This window comes from Gopherus evgoodei, chromosome 22 (genome assembly GCF_007399415.2).
Source record: "Gopherus evgoodei ecotype Sinaloan lineage chromosome 22, rGopEvg1_v1.p, whole genome shotgun sequence".
Taxonomy (NCBI): domain Eukaryota; kingdom Metazoa; phylum Chordata; order Testudines; family Testudinidae; genus Gopherus; species Gopherus evgoodei.
Window position 1 is genome coordinate 593,948 of NC_044343.1, and position 20,128 is coordinate 614,075.

At 42.1% G+C, this 20,128-nt stretch overlaps 1 protein-coding gene across 1 annotated transcript in view; it reads right to left on the reverse strand.

Annotated features, from left to right (window-relative positions):
* CPAMD8 (C3 and PZP like alpha-2-macroglobulin domain containing 8) overlaps positions 1–20,128 on the reverse strand; it is a 139,553-nt gene that overhangs the window by 57,542 nt on the left and 61,883 nt on the right. Inside the window, exons 17-29 of the mRNA XM_030540055.1 lie at positions 19,882–19,936; positions 19,616–19,729; positions 17,535–17,619; positions 14,369–14,477; positions 13,649–13,876; positions 13,297–13,467; positions 12,673–12,801; positions 9,937–10,126; positions 7,900–8,072; positions 7,639–7,788; positions 7,347–7,508; positions 5,204–5,346; positions 3,805–3,867 (exon numbers count right to left, since the gene is read on the reverse strand). Of these exons, the coding sequence (XP_030395915.1) occupies positions 3,805–3,867; positions 5,204–5,346; positions 7,347–7,508; positions 7,639–7,788; positions 7,900–8,072; positions 9,937–10,126; positions 12,673–12,801; positions 13,297–13,467; positions 13,649–13,876; positions 14,369–14,477; positions 17,535–17,619; positions 19,616–19,729; positions 19,882–19,936 (1,772 nt within the window). The remainder of the gene's footprint in view (positions 1–3,804; positions 3,868–5,203; positions 5,347–7,346; positions 7,509–7,638; positions 7,789–7,899; positions 8,073–9,936; positions 10,127–12,672; positions 12,802–13,296; positions 13,468–13,648; positions 13,877–14,368; positions 14,478–17,534; positions 17,620–19,615; positions 19,730–19,881; positions 19,937–20,128) is intronic.

Genomic DNA, 20,128 nt, shown 5'->3' on the forward strand with positions numbered 1-20,128 from the left:
AAAAGGTCTGTATTAAGTAAGAAAGAGAAGGAGTAAGTTGGTTTATCCAATAGTGAAATAAAAGTAATCTTTGTTGGAACCTGTTGTATTTGCTATGTACAGTGCCACATCGGGAACTGTGTCTGAGTATATCACAGTGCGTCTGTCCCAATATTTTGCCATCTAACATTCTTCATGCTTTGTTAAAATCAGGATTCAACATCATCCTGCAGCATTCACTTCCTTTCTTCCACAAAGGAGCTTTGGCCATGACTGAAAGGGCAGACAAGACAGTTTCTTCTAAAGCAAGAACAAAAGCTATTTCATGGCTCAGATAGTAGGATGATTGGTGCCATTACAAGCACACACTGAAGGAGGCCCTCTCTAGAGTTCTTATTTCCTTCCCAGAGCCTGATACACATGCTGCTAGTTCTGGCACCTTGTGAGAAGAACCTACATCTCAGCTGGCATGTTACTAGGAGAAAGAGTGAGAGAGATCCCAGAATAAGCACAGATGGTCTCCTCCGCATATCATGCTGCCTTCACACAACATGATACCTGCTGATTCACTGTGCATATCCCAGAAGAGACTTAAGTACAACAAGTTAAACCCTCTCCTATTCCGCATGAGCTAGCCAGGTTTTAAATCTGATGAAGCATGTATTTTAATATGTTCCTTATAAACAGCTTTTAAGTCATTTGTTATGATGCTGTGTTAACACCACAGTTAGGAAATGAGGCAGAGTATTGTGTATTGGTTTGTATGACTCCAAGTATTAAAAGTTAAATTGGGCTTTGCATTAATTTGGGTGTTTAAAATTACCTTTATTTCAAAAGAAAGAAACATTTCATTTCTGAAAAGAACCAACAATTAATGGGATTGGGAAGTGCCTGGAACTGGATTAGCTAATGAGTGCTACACAAGTGACCAAGGCTACAAACAGATTTCAGGTTACTTTTCTATTTGTTGCAGTCATGCAATTGCCATTGAAGAACGAGAGAGAGAGAAAAACAAAGGTCCAATAAAAGCCCTAAATCAGAAGAGTTCTTTGCGTTCTTAAGCAGATACTTAAACCAGTTGCATTGACCACGCAGCTCTTAAAAAGCAGCCAAATCCAAAAAGATATTGTAAAACAGAATGAGAGATTATCTCTTGATTGAAGCTGCTATCTGATTGGATAGTTTTGTTCTTTAATATAGTAATATTTGTGTAAATATTTATTTCTATCCATTAGTTATCAGAAATATTTAAATGGTAACCTAACTGATGGTGCCAGTAAAATATTGGCCTGTTAAATGAGTTAAATAATATGATCATATTTGTCACATTTCACAATAGAATTAGGTACCCAAAGAAACAAGAACAATGCTGAACTGAACAATCAATGAAAAACTGCAGATGTGTGACGTGAAGGAAGCAGACATGGAGCCTCTACGTAAATCCCAACAGGGAAACATTAACACAAAACAAATGGATCAAGAAAACCTAGACTCAGTGTGTCCTTGGTAATCCTGTGTGCTATGGTCAGACAGTCTCTAATGCCCTGTCCCGTGAAGACAGCTCTCCAGATCAAGTTACAGAGAATAGTACAGGGACCTTCCTATTATTCAGAGCCTGGGAAATTCACTTGGCTCAGCAGCTCCATATTATTTTAACCTCTTTCAAGCACATTATTTTCTTAACATCTAATAAAAGGTTTGAAACCATAATAAGAGCTGGAAAGTTGGTACCTGCAACATAAACCATAACCCTGGAGAATCAGCGGAAGTGCATCCCAGCTTCAGAGCTGGCAACATTCCAGTCTCTTTAACCAGACAATTTGTTGCAGCTGATGTTCTTTCCACTGGGATTTCAGCCCATAACCAGCATTAACATATTATTTTCACACATGAGGGCACTCACTCTTCTGGGCGAGGGGCCAAGGTATACACATATTTTCAGCCATTAGACACTTCAACCAGGCTCTAGGAATTTTTAGAATCGGTTTGGGAAGTCGACATTAGACATTGTTTCTTTTTTAAGAAGTGTATATTTTAATTATAAATGATAGAAGAAAAAATTCTTAATATTCAAGGAAGTGGAAATCAGACAATGTTCGACTCAGTTATTTATAGTGAAATGAGGGAGAGAAAATGCAATCTGCAACGTTTTATTCCACAGTCTCCCACTTATAATTAACTGGGCTTCAGCAGGCTGGGGCAAACAGGCACTTCTGGCATTCTTTGTGTATTTTTACAAAGCATATTTCACGCTCAATTGAAGATTTGATACACTTGCTGCAAATTCCTGTCAAATTTAATTTATAAATATTTATTGGGAGTGAAGTTTACTTGCAAATTTGGAGAAGCCCTTGAAAATCTGCCTCACATTTCCTATTCCAAGCTTTGCTGCCTCTGGGAGGGATTAGTCATCTATTTATTAATTTTTGCGGCACTGGTTGTGCCAGAAACAGGCTGTAATCTACTAGACAATGAGTTTAGATTATTTTGGGGATACCCCTACACAAAATGGGAAGTGAAAGGAGGGGCTTTGTTGACACGCCAAATCAATGTTGAGCGCTCACTAGCGCTTCGCAATATTGAGCAACAACTTTAGAGACATAGCTGTCCAGGCGATCTCAACACATCACACACAGCAAGTACCAAAAATAAAAACAAACAGCAATTTGGGCTCCTTGTCACAGTAATCCATGGGAGCCTTGAAAAATGACCTTCTGTGACCCTGCACACCCCGGTAGATGGGCAGAGGAATTTTCTTGAATTAGGCTTCATAGACAATATTTATTTCCTCCTTAGAGATGCTCAGTGCTGCCCACATTTAGAAGGATGTCTCACACTACTCCAGCATCCTGATAGGATGGACCACATCCTAGTAGAGAGCTTGTCTTGTGGAAACCTCTCACTCCATTAACAATAACGCAGACCATCTCTCCTCACATTCATATTTGCATAACACTCCTGTGGCAACTGCAGCAATTGTTCACATGAGGAATTAATACTAGGGGAGTACTTAATGCGTTTTTAGCTTTATTTTAACACAGGTTAACAAATTAAAACAAAGACCTACTACCTTGTGATCCAGTAACTCTCTGCAGATCACCAGCAAAGTGTTCTTCAAGACACCTGTGGCTCACAGACAGCATTTTGACAAGTGCAGCACAACTTTATAGTGAACAACCCATGTGCACGATCCACAGAGATGTTATCAGTCAACAAATAGTGTCATGTGTTTAACTAGTAGATTTCACTACAGATTAAATCCCAGGTGTATCTGCAAGTCAGTCTGGCCACTGGCACTGAGTAAGCAAAAGCTAGAAGTGTACTTGGCAGCTGGTGGTTGCTGTTCCTGTGCCCTCTCTGCAGTTAGAATCCTCTGCTTATGACACCATGGTGAGTTGCTATGGGGAAGACAGTGCTGTTGTAGACAGTTCAGTTCAGACCTCAGGAGGTCATCTAGTCCAACCACCTGCTCAAAGCAGGACCAATCCCCAGACAGATTTTTACCCCAGTTCCCTAAACGGCCCCCTCAATGATTGAACTCACAACACTGTGTTTAGCAGGCCAATTTTCAAACTACTGAGCTATCCCTCCCCCTATGACTTCAGGTGTGGGAATAAGCTTCAAGAATAGATTCTGTTATAAAGAATAGATTCTGAGGAAAGTATGGTAAAAGTCAGAGGATATGGTTGCAGCACTTAGTTGGTTTTAAAGGGTTATGTGAGGCAGAGACTGTCATGTAGGGACATTATTCTCCAGGTGAACTAAAATCTTCACAGGATTCTGCACAAACCACTGGATACCAGCAGAAAAGTTCCCCATAGATACCTGACATTGAGGCAGTGCCAAATCCATGTTTCAGGGAAGAATGTTCTTTTTTTCTTCTCTGTTCTAAGACAAGAAATAAATCCTCAGCAATAAACTATTTTAATGAGATAGAGGGTTACAAGAAAAGAATAAAGAAATTAATTATATCACTTGAATACAGCTCATGTCTTGACCCAGGAGCATGGTAATCACCACAATTAGACAAAGCAAGGGTCCACTAGTAGGATATTATTTAAAATAAGAAATAATACTTCTCTCTTTATACAGCACTTTTCACCAGTAGATTTCAAAGTGCTTCACAATCTGTAATATATTTATCCCCACAATTCCCTGTGAATCCCCATTTCACAGATGGGAACTGAGGAACAGAGAGGCTAAATGACATACCCAAGGCTACACATGAAGTCTGCAGAGAAGCAGGGAATTGAATCTGGGTCTTCCATACATATTATATATAGGTACATTGTTATATTTGGAAACACATATAGATATTCACGTGTACGTATACACACACACACACACACACACACCCCTTTATTTATTTTCAAATATAACAATGTACCTTTCAAAACATTCTGGGAATAAGAATGAAATACATAAAACCATTAGCTCAGAATAAATTGTGAGTTCTTTTGTACAACTACCCCAATCCCCAGGCAACGAGCCTGAAAGAAGAAAAATAACACGTATCTTTTAATGTTAACGATCATCCTCTTTTTCTTAGGTTATGTAAAGGGGGCAGACAGGCTCCCCCAAATTGGCCTATTTTGTAGTAGTTACTATTTTATATTCCACTCCCATATCTCCTGTAGCCCTTCCCTTGCCACACTGATCCTCGCATTGTCTCTAGATCCTCGCATTGCACAGTTTCCTTCTTTCTTCCTTCCCCTGATGCCTCTAACTGCTTCCATTATCACCCTCTGAGTCTCCTGAAGCTATTTTGATATGAAGGGGATCAGCACTTAGTGCAGCACCCAAGAGGACATACTGTCAATTTACAGCATTATCATACTTTCCGTATTACTCCCTTATCCCTTCTTCATACAGTCTGGCATCTCATTTGCTTTAACTACCTACTGCATACCGAGCTGTTATCTGTCCCCACTGTCCAGAATGATGTTGAGTTGTCTTTCCTAAGAAGTGACAATTAATGCAGCCAGTCAGTGTGTGCAAAGAGTTTAACAGGTCTTTCCAAGGTGCATTACTTTGTATGAGTCTATGCTGAAGTCCATCTACCACTGTGTTGTCCCGTTACCTAGTTCTGTTAGAAAATTGTGAGAGTGTCCAGAAAGAACTCTCTCTTTGACTAACCTGAGGAGTTTCCTGATAAAACAGAGCTATGAGAAATATTGTACTCAGTGTGAATTACAAACATATACAAAACCTTACAGAATGTTACCTGGGTACAATCTTAGAATGCATGGTAGCTACCAGTGTCCCAGTGTGAGGCTGAAAGGCTGGCACGGCCTCATCTGTATACATGCCTCCATTCTGTCTGTGGTTTAGACTCACTAAATCAGTCATCACAACCAAACCAGTTTCCTAGACAACAACAAAAAACAACAACCCAACAATAAAGAAACATTCAGCATGCACAACTGTGAACTTTCCCAAATGGCATCAGCTTGTCCAAAGTATTTATAGAGGTAAACTAATTTGAATATTTTTTTTTTAAGTTTTATGGAAAATAAAAATGGCTGGAAACTTTTTTGGGGGGAAGGAGGGGATGGACATGGAGGGAAGCAGACTTCCCAGAGAGTTCTGGGAATGTTTGGAAAATGCATTTTACAAATATCTAACAGAAGGAGGTGTATGTATGATTTTCAAGGAAGTGTAGGTGAAAAATTAAACAAGGCTAGGTTTTATATATATACATACATATATACATATACACATACATACACATATTAGGAGATATACATACATCTATATTTCCTTTCTGCTCTAGAAGGTTTAATCACTGGTCATAGCAGGAGTTTAAAAACTCCCAGATTGTTCTGTCTCTACCCCATCCCCTTAGTTACCAGGAGACTCTCATCCAGGTATCACAAACCCAGTTCCATTAGGGACACCAGGCAAAATAGAAGCTGTCCACATAGTTTTACAATAAAAAACATAAAGGAGATGAGAAAATTGTCTGTCAGCTCTACTTGCTTTTGTGCATTTACTTTTAAGATAACCCAGCATGTGAACCTGTGGCTGTGACCTTGAGATACATCTGCTCCTGTGTCCAGGCACCAAAGGGAACACATGCTTTGTTCTCTTTTAGATCTGATTATTATTTAAAATAATTTATATAGCTCCATAAGCATACACAGCAATTTACAAGCACGTACATGGGCCCTACCCCAAGACCATTCACCCTGGAGAGGAAAGAGGAGAGGAAGTCGAGGAAGAACAGTTTAGGGAAAGAAAAACAAAAGTGAATTCCTCCAGAAGCAGGTGTAAAGAAAGGAAAAACGTGTTGGTGGATAGGGCAGGAGACTGTTGAGGGTAAGGACAGCATAACAAAAGCCATTAAACCAAGCATGTGGAAAGGAGACAAAAGAAGGAGGAAGTCAAGAGAGTTAGGATGACCACAGGGAGCAAGGAGCAGGATTTGGGGGAGGGAGATACATAGGTGCTGAAAACTAGGGGTGTTGGTTTGAAGTAGTTTCCATCATATACAGGGTTTACAGTTTGGTTCAATGGCTCTCAGCACCCCCACTATACAATTTGTTCCAGCACCCCTGGAGGTAAAGGAATGAGAGCAGAGATATAGGCAAGAATGAGACTATGTGTAGCCATAATAGGGACGGCAGAAATGGGAACCCATGAGGCTGACAGTGGAGCCCCTTACAAAATTTAGATGATCTCTGTGAATGGTTTACACCAAGACCTGACTCCCCTGTCTAGAGACGGGTAGGATTTATCAGAATTTAATTTCTCTCTTCTTGTTCTATAGTGGGCAGAGTAGCACAGTCAGGCATGTTTTTATGAACAGGATCACACCTCATTATGTCAAGGGGCATGTATATTTCCCACCAGAAGTCATTATGGGGAGTCATTATGCCATCACTCTAAGTCAGCAGGAGAATAGACCCTAATAGACCTCATACTGATTAGTGCTTATCATGAGCAAGCTTATCTTAAAATATTTAGTTAGAAGATACCTATAGGTCTGCACCTTCACTCCTTTTCTAATTCAAACATTAGCAAACTTCAGGAAAAATTTTCTTTAAAAGACTCTCCTTTACAGAGCAGGAAGTTCTGCTAATTGTTACTGCTGCTCTCTCTCTAAGCATCCATATACATAGCACTCATTGCTATACTCTCTGTGGGTCAGATTTAAAAAAAAAAAAAAAAAAAAAAGATCAGCACTCAGCAGCTCCCATTATGACACTTGTGGCCCAGACCTAATGTACTGAGCTCTTTTGAAAGTCTGGCCTAAGATGCCAAATAATCTTATTCAAATGGAAGTGGTTGTTTTTTAACAATGTGACTGTATCACACAGACAGTTGACAGAGAAGTCAGAGCAAGAGCACAGATGAATGCTTCTTACTGTAAATGCAAAGCGGGCATCTTTGGTGATATCCCAGTGCCAGGGAAAGACAGAGGAGCGGCGGCGTCTGCGTGAGGACATGCCTGGCCACCAGAAATGCCCTTCTTCCTTGGGAGCCCCAAAGGCATCAGAAACATCATACTCTGCCAGTTCCTGGAAAACCTGAACAGAAAGGAGAGAAGTTGCCATCACATCCCTAAGTACACTGTGCTTCACTGCAGCTCCCTGTTCACTGAGTGGACAGGGGGGAGTGCGGGGAAAGAACAAGACAGAGCCTTGAGCTCTCTCTCACCTGGGCAGACGTCAGCTGAAAACCTGTCTTGAGAAGGTAGACGCTCTTATCCACCGTAGCAATGCAGACACAGCTTCCCTTCGCGGCTTTAACTTTGAGGTTCACAACATCACCAGGCCTTGTCTCATTTGCTGAAAGTGCCACTGAAACCTAGGTATTTAAATAAAACCCTCATTATCTCACACAATGTTCCAATGACAAAACTACAAAGAGTAACAAGAGAGGCCATCCTCTCCTCTTCACTGGCAGTGCTGCTGATACCTGGTTTTCAAAGGAGGACTTGACAGTGAATTGCAGACTGTCTGTGACCCCTTCTCCATTCTCCCTGACGTAATACACCAAGAGACGGCCCAGAGGAGCCATGCTGTGAGCCAACATGAAATGGAGGAAGGTCATGCAGACTTCAACCTCCGTTGCAGGGGGGTTGGTAGGTGCTAAATGACAAATTGTACAAAGCACATAGTTATTTGTCAAAGGCAGTGTCCCCCACCCACGAGTACTACCTGACCTGGTGTCCTCCCCTGCAGTGCCCATCTGCTATCAGGTCCAGCATCTGTCCATGTCCCATCTCAACATACTACCAGGCTCAGTATTCTTCTCCTCAGCCAAGTGCTACCAGGCCCAGCATTCATCTGTGCTCCCTCTCATATCCACAACATCCCTCTGTGCCTCCTGCCCCATAAGAACGGCCATACTGAGTCAGACCAATGGTCCATCTAGCCCAGTATCCTGTCGTCCGGCAGTGGTCAATGCCAGATGCTTCAGAAGGAATGAACAGAACAGGGTGATTATTGAGTGATCCATCCCCTACTGTCCACTCCCAGCTTCTGGCAGTTACAGGCTAAGGACATCGAGAGCATGGGGTTGCATCCCTGAGCATCTTGGCTAATAGCCACTGACAAACTTATCTTCCATGAACTTATCTAATTCTTTTTTTAACCCAGCTATACTTATGGCCTTCACAACCTCCCCTGCTAAGGCGTTCCACCGGCTGCCTGTGCATTGTGTGAAGAAATAATTCCTTATGTGTGTTTTAAACATGCTGCCTATTAATTTCATTGGGTGACCCCTGGTTCTTGTGTTACATGAGCAAGTAAATAACACTTCCTTATCCACTTTTTCCACACCATTCATGATTTTTTAGACCTCTACCATATTCCCTGTTAGTCATCTCTTTTCCAAGCCAAAAAATCCCAGTCTTTTTAGTCTCTCCTCATATGGAAGCTGTTTCATACCCCTAAATAATGTTTGCTGCCCTTCTCTTTACCTTTTCCAATTCTAATATATCTTTTTTGAGATAGGGTGATCAGAACTGCATCCAGTATTTACGGTGGGGGTGTACCATGGATTTATATAGTGGAATTATGATATTTTCTGTCTTATTATACCTTTCCTAATGGTTTCTAACCTTGTTAGCTTTTTTGACTGCCACTGTACATTAAGCATATGTTTTCAGAGACATATCCATAACTCCAAGATCTCTTTCTTGAGTGGTACCAGGTAATTTAGTCCCCATCACTTTGTATGCATCATTGGGTCTATATTTTCCAATGTGCTTTACTTTGCATTTATTAAGACTGAATTTCATCTGCCATTTTGATGCCCAGTCACCAAGTTTGTGAAATCCCTCTGTAATTCTTTGCAGCCTGCTTTGGACTTAACTATCCTGAGTAATTTTGTATCCTCTGCAAATTTTGACACCTCACTGTTTACCCCTTTTTCCAGATCATTTATGAATATGTTAAACAGCACTGGTCCCAGTACAGATCCCTGGGGGACACCATGATTTACCTCTCTCCATTTTGAAAACCCCTCAGTGTTACACTTCCCCCATCCTGCCCTGAGCACTACCAAGCCCAGCACCTCTTTCCGCTCACATACTACCAGTGCCAGCATCCTTTTCCCTGCACCCCTCCATATCTCCAATTGCTACTAGGCCCAGCATTCCTGGTCACTTTCCACCCCAGCACTACCCAGGCCTGGTGTCCTTCCTTCCATCCGAGTGCTACCAGGCCTAGAAGTCCTATCCCTACCAGGCACAGCATATCTCATGCCCTAAGCGATATTAGGGTAAAAGCAGATTTACTATTTACAGTAAATGAACTTTATATGTCAAGGTGTCCATAAAATTTAATGTGCACCCTTCCACACATTCATTCTGTGCCCTTTAGCATGAGCAAGGAACAGCTAAGAGACTTAACAATAAGCAGGTTTGTCTTCACTAAGAGGGAAGCCCTCATTCTAGATAAGGAGGAGGATTAGCACTTTTGTTGCCAGGGCAAGATTTTAGCTACTGACCTGTTCCTGGGAAATGAGTGACATGGATGTTCTTATCCAAGGGGAATGTGGCTCTTTTGCTCCTTTGCTGTGTGATGTTACCAGGCTGCAGCCCTGAAAGGACAATATTACCTCGCGATGCAACTTCGTAATGTAGAGTGAAATTACATGGACACGTGGACTTCACTGCGATCTGGGCCTCCTCTCCCACCTGGCAAAGAGACATAGTAGCCAGGGGTCAGGTTTGTTATAATGAACATTGCTGACCCTTTTTATTATCTGTAAAGCACGGAACAGCAGTTGGGGATCAGCATCACACACAAGACATGGCTCCTACCCCAAGGAAGAGACTATTACATTCACACTGAACAGTCTGGTGTATTCCCTCCATGACAAAGAGCACCTGTGGGCAGCACTTTGGTCCCTGGGAGTCTACAGGAGGATGAGGTGCAGGAGCTATATGGATTAGTGTAAGGAATAAAGGAATCTCTGGAATCCTGAGGTTTAAGGACTTTGGCACAGAGCAGCTGTCAGAATGGGTTGAATTTTAGACACCCTTTTACAAGGTTCAGATCTCACAAGGGGCAGGGAGGAGGTATAATATGGGCTCTGCTGTTTAATTGAGATTACACATGGTGATTACTGTAATGTGCAGATGCTAATTTATACACAACAGGCCTGTCCTGAAACAAATCAGGAAAATCTGAAGTGGGAAGAAAGTTCATTTATGATGTTGACTTTATAAGCCACATGAAACAAACAGACATGAGGAGTGCTTCCCTTTCCCAGGCAGATACACCTAGTATCTGCAAGATGTTTCAAAGCAGTGCACTTGTTTTCTGCATCAGAGGGTAGCCGTGTTAGTCTGGATCTGTAAAAGCAGCAAAGAATCCTGTGGCACCTTATAGACTAACAGACGTTTTGGAGCATGAGCTTTCGTGGGTGAATACCCACTTCCTCAGATGCATGCATGCATCTGAGGAAGTGGGTATTCACCCACGAAAGCTCATGCTCCAAAACGTCTGTTAGTCTATAAGGTGCCACAGGATTCTTTGCTTGTTTTCTGCACTGTCTCTTCACTTCCAGTAGGTGAAAAAGAGCAAGCTATACCCCATCCAAGACTATTGTCCTTACAGGAATTCCCATGAGGGAGGGAGTTCTTTGAGGGTTTGCTGTCACCATGGCCATTCCCCACAGGACAGGTCAGCATCTTTTCAAGGCCAGGGAGTCACTGACTTGTCACTGGCTGATGGTGCCGTCTGTGGGGCAAAGGAGCACTTCATCAGCAGTACAAGCTTCTTCTTTTTGGGATTTGGGAACTAACATATGTTATTGTAACGCCATATTTCCCCCCACACAGAACCGTCTGCCGCTCCAGGCCAACCTCACCCATTTAAGGTACAAAATCATGTTCAATTAATGCTGAAAATGGACTAACAAACCTGAATCCCAATGAAATATTTTGAGAAGCCTCTCTCTTAAGTGCTAACAGTCCCACCTCCCTACTGCATGCACATGGTGCAAACCAAAACAGTGGCACAGGAAGTGAAAACCCCAAATGGTTAAATGCAGTGAAAATGCAGAAGGGTCTAGAGAGAAGAGCCTTATGATGTTAAATATTTGAGGCATTTAGAGTTCCTGAGAGCAAAATGATGAAACTGTTCATGAAAAAAATATGTAGTTAATTGGAACACCAGTAAGAACTGGCAGAGCTGAAGAAATGGTTCCCACATCAGCTGGTCACACAATTCCCTGCTTTCCCACAGCAGAATTAGTTCTAATCAGGTTATAACAAGAACAATGTGCTCAGATTAGTAGTGCATAATCCCCTTTCCATACCTCAGAAATCTTGTAAAAGTTAATTAGCCATTAAACTGCCATGAAATGCAATCATAAAACTCCCTTATTTGGCTACACTGACTCTGAAACTCAGCCTACTAGGCCTGCTGATTATATAGTAGTAGGTCAGATATATGGACCACCAGATCCCAGAGTACTTTACAAAGCATATATACAAACCCATCACTGACATGCAGCCTCTTCTGGGGTGGAGAGCAGCACTTAAATGGTAATCAGCACAACAAAAAGGATGAGAAATTCTGGCTATGGACAAATCTACTCTTAGTATACATATCATGAAAACTTTTACACACAGAAGAGAAACTCAGTTTTTAGGGTCTCCCCCCAAAAGTCACGACCCTCTCTAATAGAAAACTACAAGATGCTTGGTTCATTTACCTTTTGGAGGTAAAGGACTGAATTGATACTGCTGGGATTCAGACTCCTAATCCCAAGGAGACTAGACAGTTCCAATCTGGGAATTAGGTGATTAATTCATCCCACTCTGGCTTCACTTCAAATCAATTGGCATTTCTTGATTTGAACCAAAATCTTAATATCATTGTCATTTTTACTATACAATTCATACAGACTTTAGGGTGTGGGGAGCTAATTTGTGATCTGAGATCTAGAGTGTAGTGGGTCTCCACTGGGGATCAAAACTCTCTCTTCACCCATTTCTATACTTTTGGAAATATGGTACATTCTCAGCAGCAGGTAAGGCAGGCAGCACCTAGTAGTGAAGTAGGTCATGGCTAAAGATGGGTCAGTGTCTAAAGTGAAGCCTCTTAAGGTCTGCCATGGATACAATAATAGGCTATGGCCCCCAGGTATATCTGGAAATACTTCATTAGGACAACAAGTATGAACGAGCCAAGAAATGCAGACGTATCATAATGTAACATTAAGCTGTCTTACCTGGAAAGGCTTGTCTGGTGCTTGGAGCTGGATATGGCACTTGCTAGGTGAGTACCAGCTGCTGATAGACAAGTAGTTTGGCAGATATTGGTCCCCTGCAGGTTTCCCATCAATTGCTGTCACTTTGGTCTTAAGAAAAAATGCATCTGAATGTTATTCACACATAGAATGCAGGGCTCCTGTCCCTTCCTATCATGCAGTTCTCACCACCACTCTCATTCCAGACACTGCCCCCTCCCACTTTCTCTCACTCACTTTCTACTGAGATGTTTGAAACATTCTTAATGCCACTCTGTATTTGATCTACGTAGGGCAGACAACTCTATCCTGTTATTATTATTATCATCAGTTCTATCGGCAACATGGGGTTGGATAAATATTCACTACAGTTCAAAAGTGAAAGTTTAAGTCTGAGCTAAAAAGCTTCCCAGTGTCACTACAAAGACAAGGTGGGTGAGGTAATATCTTTTACTGTTGGTGAAAGAGACAAGCTTTCAAGCTCACACAGAGCACTTCTTCAGGTCACTGACTGATTTCCCATTTTTAGCACCAATTCACAAAGTGCACGTTTGACAAGATTAGCTCTATTAAAACCCATTAATCCAATAAAGAGCTTTTACCCACCTCCAGCCAGACATACTGGGCAGCTGTAGGAATAGAGGGGATTTCAAACTCCACTAAGCCACTTCTGGATACCAGTTCACTTGTGTAAACGTTATCCTTTGGAGTTAACTCAGCTTTGATTCGAATTGTGACCCCGTCAGCAGGGCTCCCATCAGGGTAAGTGACTTCTACCTAAACAGTCATTTTATTAATAAAACAAGCCATTTTGTGTTATTAGCAATTCCATATAGTTATAAAACTCAGCACCAGATAAAAGGAACGTCTCAGCACATGGTGTATAACACATTAGGATAAATTGCACATATACCCTTTTTATCAACCACCCTGAGTGTCCCCGTATCTCCAAGCTTACCTTCCCTTTGTAGGGTAGGCCAGGTTTGAACTGCTTCCTAGTATCCTTAGTATACTTGATGTCAATCAGCTGTTTCTGAACAGGCGTTGAGTCATCAAATGTGACCTGCTTGCTCCCATCAGAACTGGTCACAGTGGCCCAAATATTGACCGTGCCTCGGAAATGCTCTGGGACATCAGCTGGCATCATGTCTCTCACACACACATCGAAAACAGCAGAGCCATCAATCTATCAGCCAGGCCGGGGAAGGAAAACATTATTCATCATGTGCAGTTAAAAAAGTGTTTCTGGTCAAATACAGAACATGGGGCTTGATTTCTTTAGGAGGCGATGGGGTATTTCTTTGTCTTATTTTAAAGGGTCTTGGGTATGGGGACACATTCCCTAAGGGAGAAAACAACCAGCAACATATTTTGTGTGTTCTTCATCCATAATCTGTGATAACACCGACCCAACCTCCATCACTCCCACACGTTCTTCCCATCAGTATACTCTAAAACACCTAGCACTCTGTTAGCACTATCTCATTAAACACCCCTCTTCCAAATATTGACACAATCAGATAACATGTGAAATACTCTAGTATTTTTAGTATGTAGAGCTCAGGTAACACATTTAGGCCCGGATTCTGCATTGCTGAATCAAAGGAAGCTCTGGTATTGACATCAAAGGGTGCAGATCAGGCCTTTCTATTGCAGCTGATTTAATGATCCCCCTCACCTCTATGGTTTTGAGGACAGGGTGTCCCACTTCATGCCGGTAGTACCCGACTCCATTTATAGTCATGTTGACAGTTAACTTTCCTGTCACTGGTTTCCCAAATGTGTATCTGAAATAGAAGAAGCAAGATAATGAAAACCTCAGATTGGCTCCTCTCTATTTTCTTGATTAACCCAAGCGGGAGCCACAATGCCTGCATACCTAGAACTCAGAAAATAAAAGCCACCACAAGAGGCTATTTCTAAATGCCAATTGTTAATATCTCAGTGAAAGTTTTTACTAGAAACTTCCGAACAGTTGATCTAAACTAAACTAGACTGACAACAGAAAGATTCTGTCTCCAGCTTTGCAGGCTTCTGTACAGAGGCATCCAAACTAACAGAGACGATCTGACTTGAAAGTCAGATTAATCTCAGGCTCCATCTGTTTTCGGATTTTTTTTAAACTCAGCACAATCCTCTTCTAATTTCTATATTTTCTTTTTTCTGTTGCAAAAAAAAATCAGCATGTAGGCTCCTCCCCAATACAAACATTTCATGTTCATTCTGAGAAGAACAGACAGCTACTTTTAAAAGTTTCAGTGGAAACAACTCTTTTTCAAATTCAAATACCAACATCTGCAATTCAGACATAGCAGTCTTATGCCAGCACAATGATGAGAACCAGAAAGTGAAACTGAGCAGTCTAGGAGCGCTCTCCCAGACAGAGTGAAATGCAAAAAATAAACAAAACGCAGAAATGGTGGAAAGTGCATTCAATGTTATAATAATTTAAACATGAAATGATTTAAAGAACAAAGATGAAGACTTTTTTTCCCATACCACACAACTTTTAGCTTGAAAAGGTATCCCTTTAAGAGGAAAGTTTATCTGTGCTTAGATGAAAATTTTCTTTCTTTGAGCAATAAGGTCTAGGGATTTGTTACAATAGGTACTCCAGCCTGCTTGTAGTTTGAGGGCAGAACTAGACCTGTCAGTCACCGGCAGCAGGGGACTGTCCCACCCACAGGAGTTCTGCTCTGACTTCATTGAGACAAGTCACAGTCAGGATAATTCTATTCTACTTTTCTAAATTACAGATGACTCAAAGAAAGGAAATTTTTAAGTAAGCACAGATAAATGTTTCTATCTTCATTGTGCTAAACGCCATAGGTCCGTTACAATGGAATTTTCACAGCAGTGTACCACTAGAATGGGCAACAGGATTATCTTTTAAATATGGACTGCCAAAATTAGGTATATTATATACTGCATCTTCCCCTGGACAGTTAGGCAAGAAGACTTCTGCAGAAAAAGGGCACTGGCTAAAGACTGGATGATCAATATGTAACATCTCGTGAATTGTTGGCAACATGGCTGCCTAGCAAATCTCATGACAAGAGATATGACTCTTCTGCCCTCAGATTGTCAGTATTCCCAGTTCCCACAGTGCAGACTTTGATGCTTGACAAAAAAAAGAGTATTTCTTGGATTTACTTTGGGAATGAATGCTATGACAGTTGTGAGGACTACCTCTCTGAATTAAGAGTACAATACTAGTCTCATCTGGGAGTGCACAACTCCATAAACTCATCCGATTGCAAATAAATAGTTAATTGGTAGTCCACTTTAATGGATAGGAAGTATATGATACCTCCCACAATGACTCAATTGAGAAAGTGCTGTAAGGACCTGAATGAGGTTCCAAAGTTGTGCTTTATAACTTCGGAAGTGCTGGAATCAGGATAGGTCTCCTAAGAGGGTATTTAATATCAGGTTTTGCACAAAACTTTATTTTCTTGAACATAATGAGAATGTTATAGTATAGAGATGTGACCTTTTGTTTGAATGTCCTCAAGTATCCATATTAGAGGCCTCTTGGAGGAATCCAAGGTAACGTTTAATTTGTCCAATATGGTACTTTTTTATTTGCTGACTTATTTCCTTCTAGAGTCCAAGAGTGATAATCAATTCATCCCTACATCTATTTTGAATCTAATTTATATATTCCAATAGCAAACTTCCTCTTTGAGGCAGAGACACTGAAAGATCCAATCTTAAGTTAGTCAGGTCATAGAGAACTACAGCCTCTTCAGGCAGAAGGGCATAAACAAACAGTGTCAATCCCCTCTCTCTTTCCTATCTTTTATATGGTCCTGGAGAGAAGCAGAAAAGGTGGGGAGGTATATAGCAGAGATCTTGCCCAGCTTTGGAGAGATCATCCCTTACCTCATATCTTAGGTCCTGACACATGGAGAGGCCACAGGGCACTTTATTGTTGTTTGCAGATACCAGAAATCAATCACCAGTCAATCAAAATTACTTACAATAAATGAGGATACTTCTGGTTGCAGCTTCCACTCTGTTTAATCCAACTTCTGTCATGAAAGCCTTGGTGTTCTTCCAACACCTGCTAAGGGGGTGAGGTAGGAGACACAGACCATTCATTTTACCTTTGCCTTCCTCAGCCTCGCTTGCTCCCTGAAGCCTGCAGGGGCACCAGCTGCCTCAAACACCTCAGAAGTGGAAACAGAGCTGAGGGGAACATCTACACAAATAATAAATGCAATCCTGGAACATGACTAGGAATTAGATGGACATATTATTGAGGCTAACCGTTAGTCAGAAATTTGAAATAAAGTTTGGAATTTCCCTCAGAAAAGCTCTTCAGCTGGGAAGGATGGATAAGCCAGCCACCAGTGGCTGGGGAAGCAGATAAGACTGCAAGGAACTTCAGGAGGTGAGGCATTCCTGTGCTGGCAGTGACTGACTGGTCTGGTTTTGCCCCCAAATTGCAAGAAGGCTGAAGTACCCATTGTAATGGATCTGTGGACCTTAGCATGATGAAGAATTGCTATGGTGCTAAACCAAACATTAGAGCAGCTTCCTCTTCCTCCAGAGACCTTACGCATGAAGGAGTCACTCAACACACAGTACAGCATACAATCAGAGATGTGTATGCAATGGAGGAATTAGAAACTTTATTACAGAAGCCAGGAGACTACGGGTACCTGAGCATCACATTCAAATGTGCAGTGACAGGAAAATCATCTGACAATGCTCTGAAGTCATGCTGGAACATTTGGGGGATGAGACACATGCTCCCTCTGAGCGTAGATGACTCCATTATCCCACAGCTACACTGCAACCTATCAAATATGGGACTGTATCTGTAACATACCCCCTACCTGGCATGGACAGTTCCCTTTTCACAAGTCGCAAGATCTCGGATATAGAGAGGTGGATCAATCAATAGCTCAAATTTTGGTAACACTAAAATGGAGCAAAAAAGAGAAGAGGTGTTTTACAAACATCTTAGAATCCAGGATGGACTAATAGCTATATATCTTTGACAAGATCCCTTCTGGTGGTTGGAGCACTGCAGGCAAGGTGAAGACGCACAGCCTTGAATAGAGAACGAAAGCAACATATCAATATCAGCTGATGCATCAAACCAGAATCCTACTAGCAATGTGCTATTAAGTAACCATTCCCTAAAATGAGTTAGTGATCAGCTGCCCCACATCCATACATCATGTTCCCATATGGAGGATCTGAGCTACAGAACTGAACCCAAAACTTCATTTAGGAGCTGGGTGGCAGGCACAATGTTTCACTTCTTGGAGTGAGGGGCAGGAGCACCTTGCATTACCTGCAGTACCTCCCACCGCCATTTCAGGAATAGGTCTGATGATGAGCACAGTATAAATACCTCAGTGGACAGGATCAGATATTGCTCTTGGGGACCTGCGGGGAACAATCCCCATTTCTCACCAGCCAAAGGGACTTTGAGATAGGGCAGGGCGCCTTAAGAGCAAAAATAAGAGAGGGGCGATGATTAGGAATTCTGAGGGTCCCAAGAGGGGATCTGGTGAAGGAAGGAAAAAACTTAGTGATTGACTTAAAATAACTTTAACTGTTTTTCCAAAATAAAGTGAAGTCTTTGTTACCTAAATACATAGATTGTGCCACATGAGGATGAATATAAACCCCTTTATATTATAAAAGATATCAACTGTAGCGGGGTCGTCACCTGCTCCTGCCCTGAAGAGCTTGAAATCAGCCCTGGGAGAGGGCTGAGACAGCAAGGGCGCTGCTGCTAGGAAAGCAGCAAGCCTCGGTGGATTGGGGAAACAGCCACAGCTGTGGCCATGCCCCAGTCAGGCCACAGCTGGCCTGTATAAAAAGGGCAGTGGGCCAGGAGCAACAGTCTCCCTCTAGCTGAGGAGAGAGATGGACCTAGCTGCCTGAGTGCTAAAGGGTACTGAAGCAGGGCTGTGGAAATGCCAGAGGAGCCGGGGAGCTCCGAGCCAGAAACTCCCCAGGCTGCAGGGCCTTGTACAAGGTCCCTGGAGGTACTGGGTTGTAGAGAAAGGCAGCAGGTCCAAAAACCCCTTGCCTGTGATGAGTGGCTTATACTGCAGTCTGCCCCAGGAAGCAGGGGCTAGTTGGTGACTGGCAGTAGCCTATGACTGAGGTGAGGTGGGGATGAGGGTGGGAGTTCCCCGGGGAGGGGAGACCCTAAGAGTGAGGGGTTACTGCCAGGGACAAGCACCCCGGGTTTGCAAGGGGCACCAACGGGCAGCAGGTTTAAAACAAACAAAAGGAAGATCTTCTTCACACAGCGCACAGTCAACTTGTGGAACTCCTTACCTGAGGAGTTTGTGAAGGCTAGGACTATAACAGCGTAAAAGGGAACTGGATAAATTAATGGTGGTTAAGTCCATAAATGGCTATTAGCCAGGATGGGTAAGGAATGGTGTCCCTAGCCTCTGTTTGTCAGAGGATGGAGATGGATAGCAGGAGAGAGATCACTTGATCATTGCTGTTAGGTTCACTCCCTCTGCGGCACCTGGCATTAGCCACTGTCAGAAGACAGGATACTGGGCTAGATGGACCTTTGGTCTGACCCGGTACGGCCGTTCTTATGTTCTTATGTTAAGTCCTGGGAGGGACACAGGGGCCAAGCGGTGGCAGGACACTGGCCTGCAGAGGGTCCGTCAATAGCTGGAAAAGAACTAATTCCCAGATGACCAGCAGGAGGCGCTGCAGGGGTGAGTCGCTGCACTGCTACATCAGCTAAGAGTCTGGTTAAATTTCCAGGGTCCATTTCCTGCCACATGTTACATCTGACAGGAATTTTTTCTTCTGGAATTTTTGATACATCATTTCTTGATTATTTCAGCTCAAATAAAAAATATTTCATAGTGTCAGTATTCTGAATATTTTTGGGATTATGATCAAAGTGGACTTGCAGGCAATAACTCACCATATTTCTGAACTTCAAAGGATTTGTTGTATGCATGCCCTTGCATTTCAGCAAAAATAAACCACTCGCCAAATACTGGCTGATCAGACAAAGGGAAACTCATATTTACAATACCTAGGAGAGAAGAAATACACTGTGAGCCCTCTCTGAGTATCAGACAATCTCTGTAAACCTTTATTTCAATAAAAAAACCCAAAAGGCAGAAATTAATGTTAGCTAGCAGAGGAAAATAAAGTTATGCCAAACTGTAACAGGCAGAAATTTACCACAACAAAATGGCTTCAGATTGCTCCATTCTATCATCCGAGACCCCCGAGGATCCTAAAAAATGGTTTAGGATAAAAGACATTATCACAAAAAAGGTAAATTTCACTAGTACTTTTAACTGTCAGCCTGCAACAAACAATTTCACTTTCACACAAATAATTAGCATCAATCTTCTAAAAAACAATAATAATCCATGGCTTGGGATATTTTGTGTCAGCACTAAAGCTAGTCAGTCAGTTAACAAAA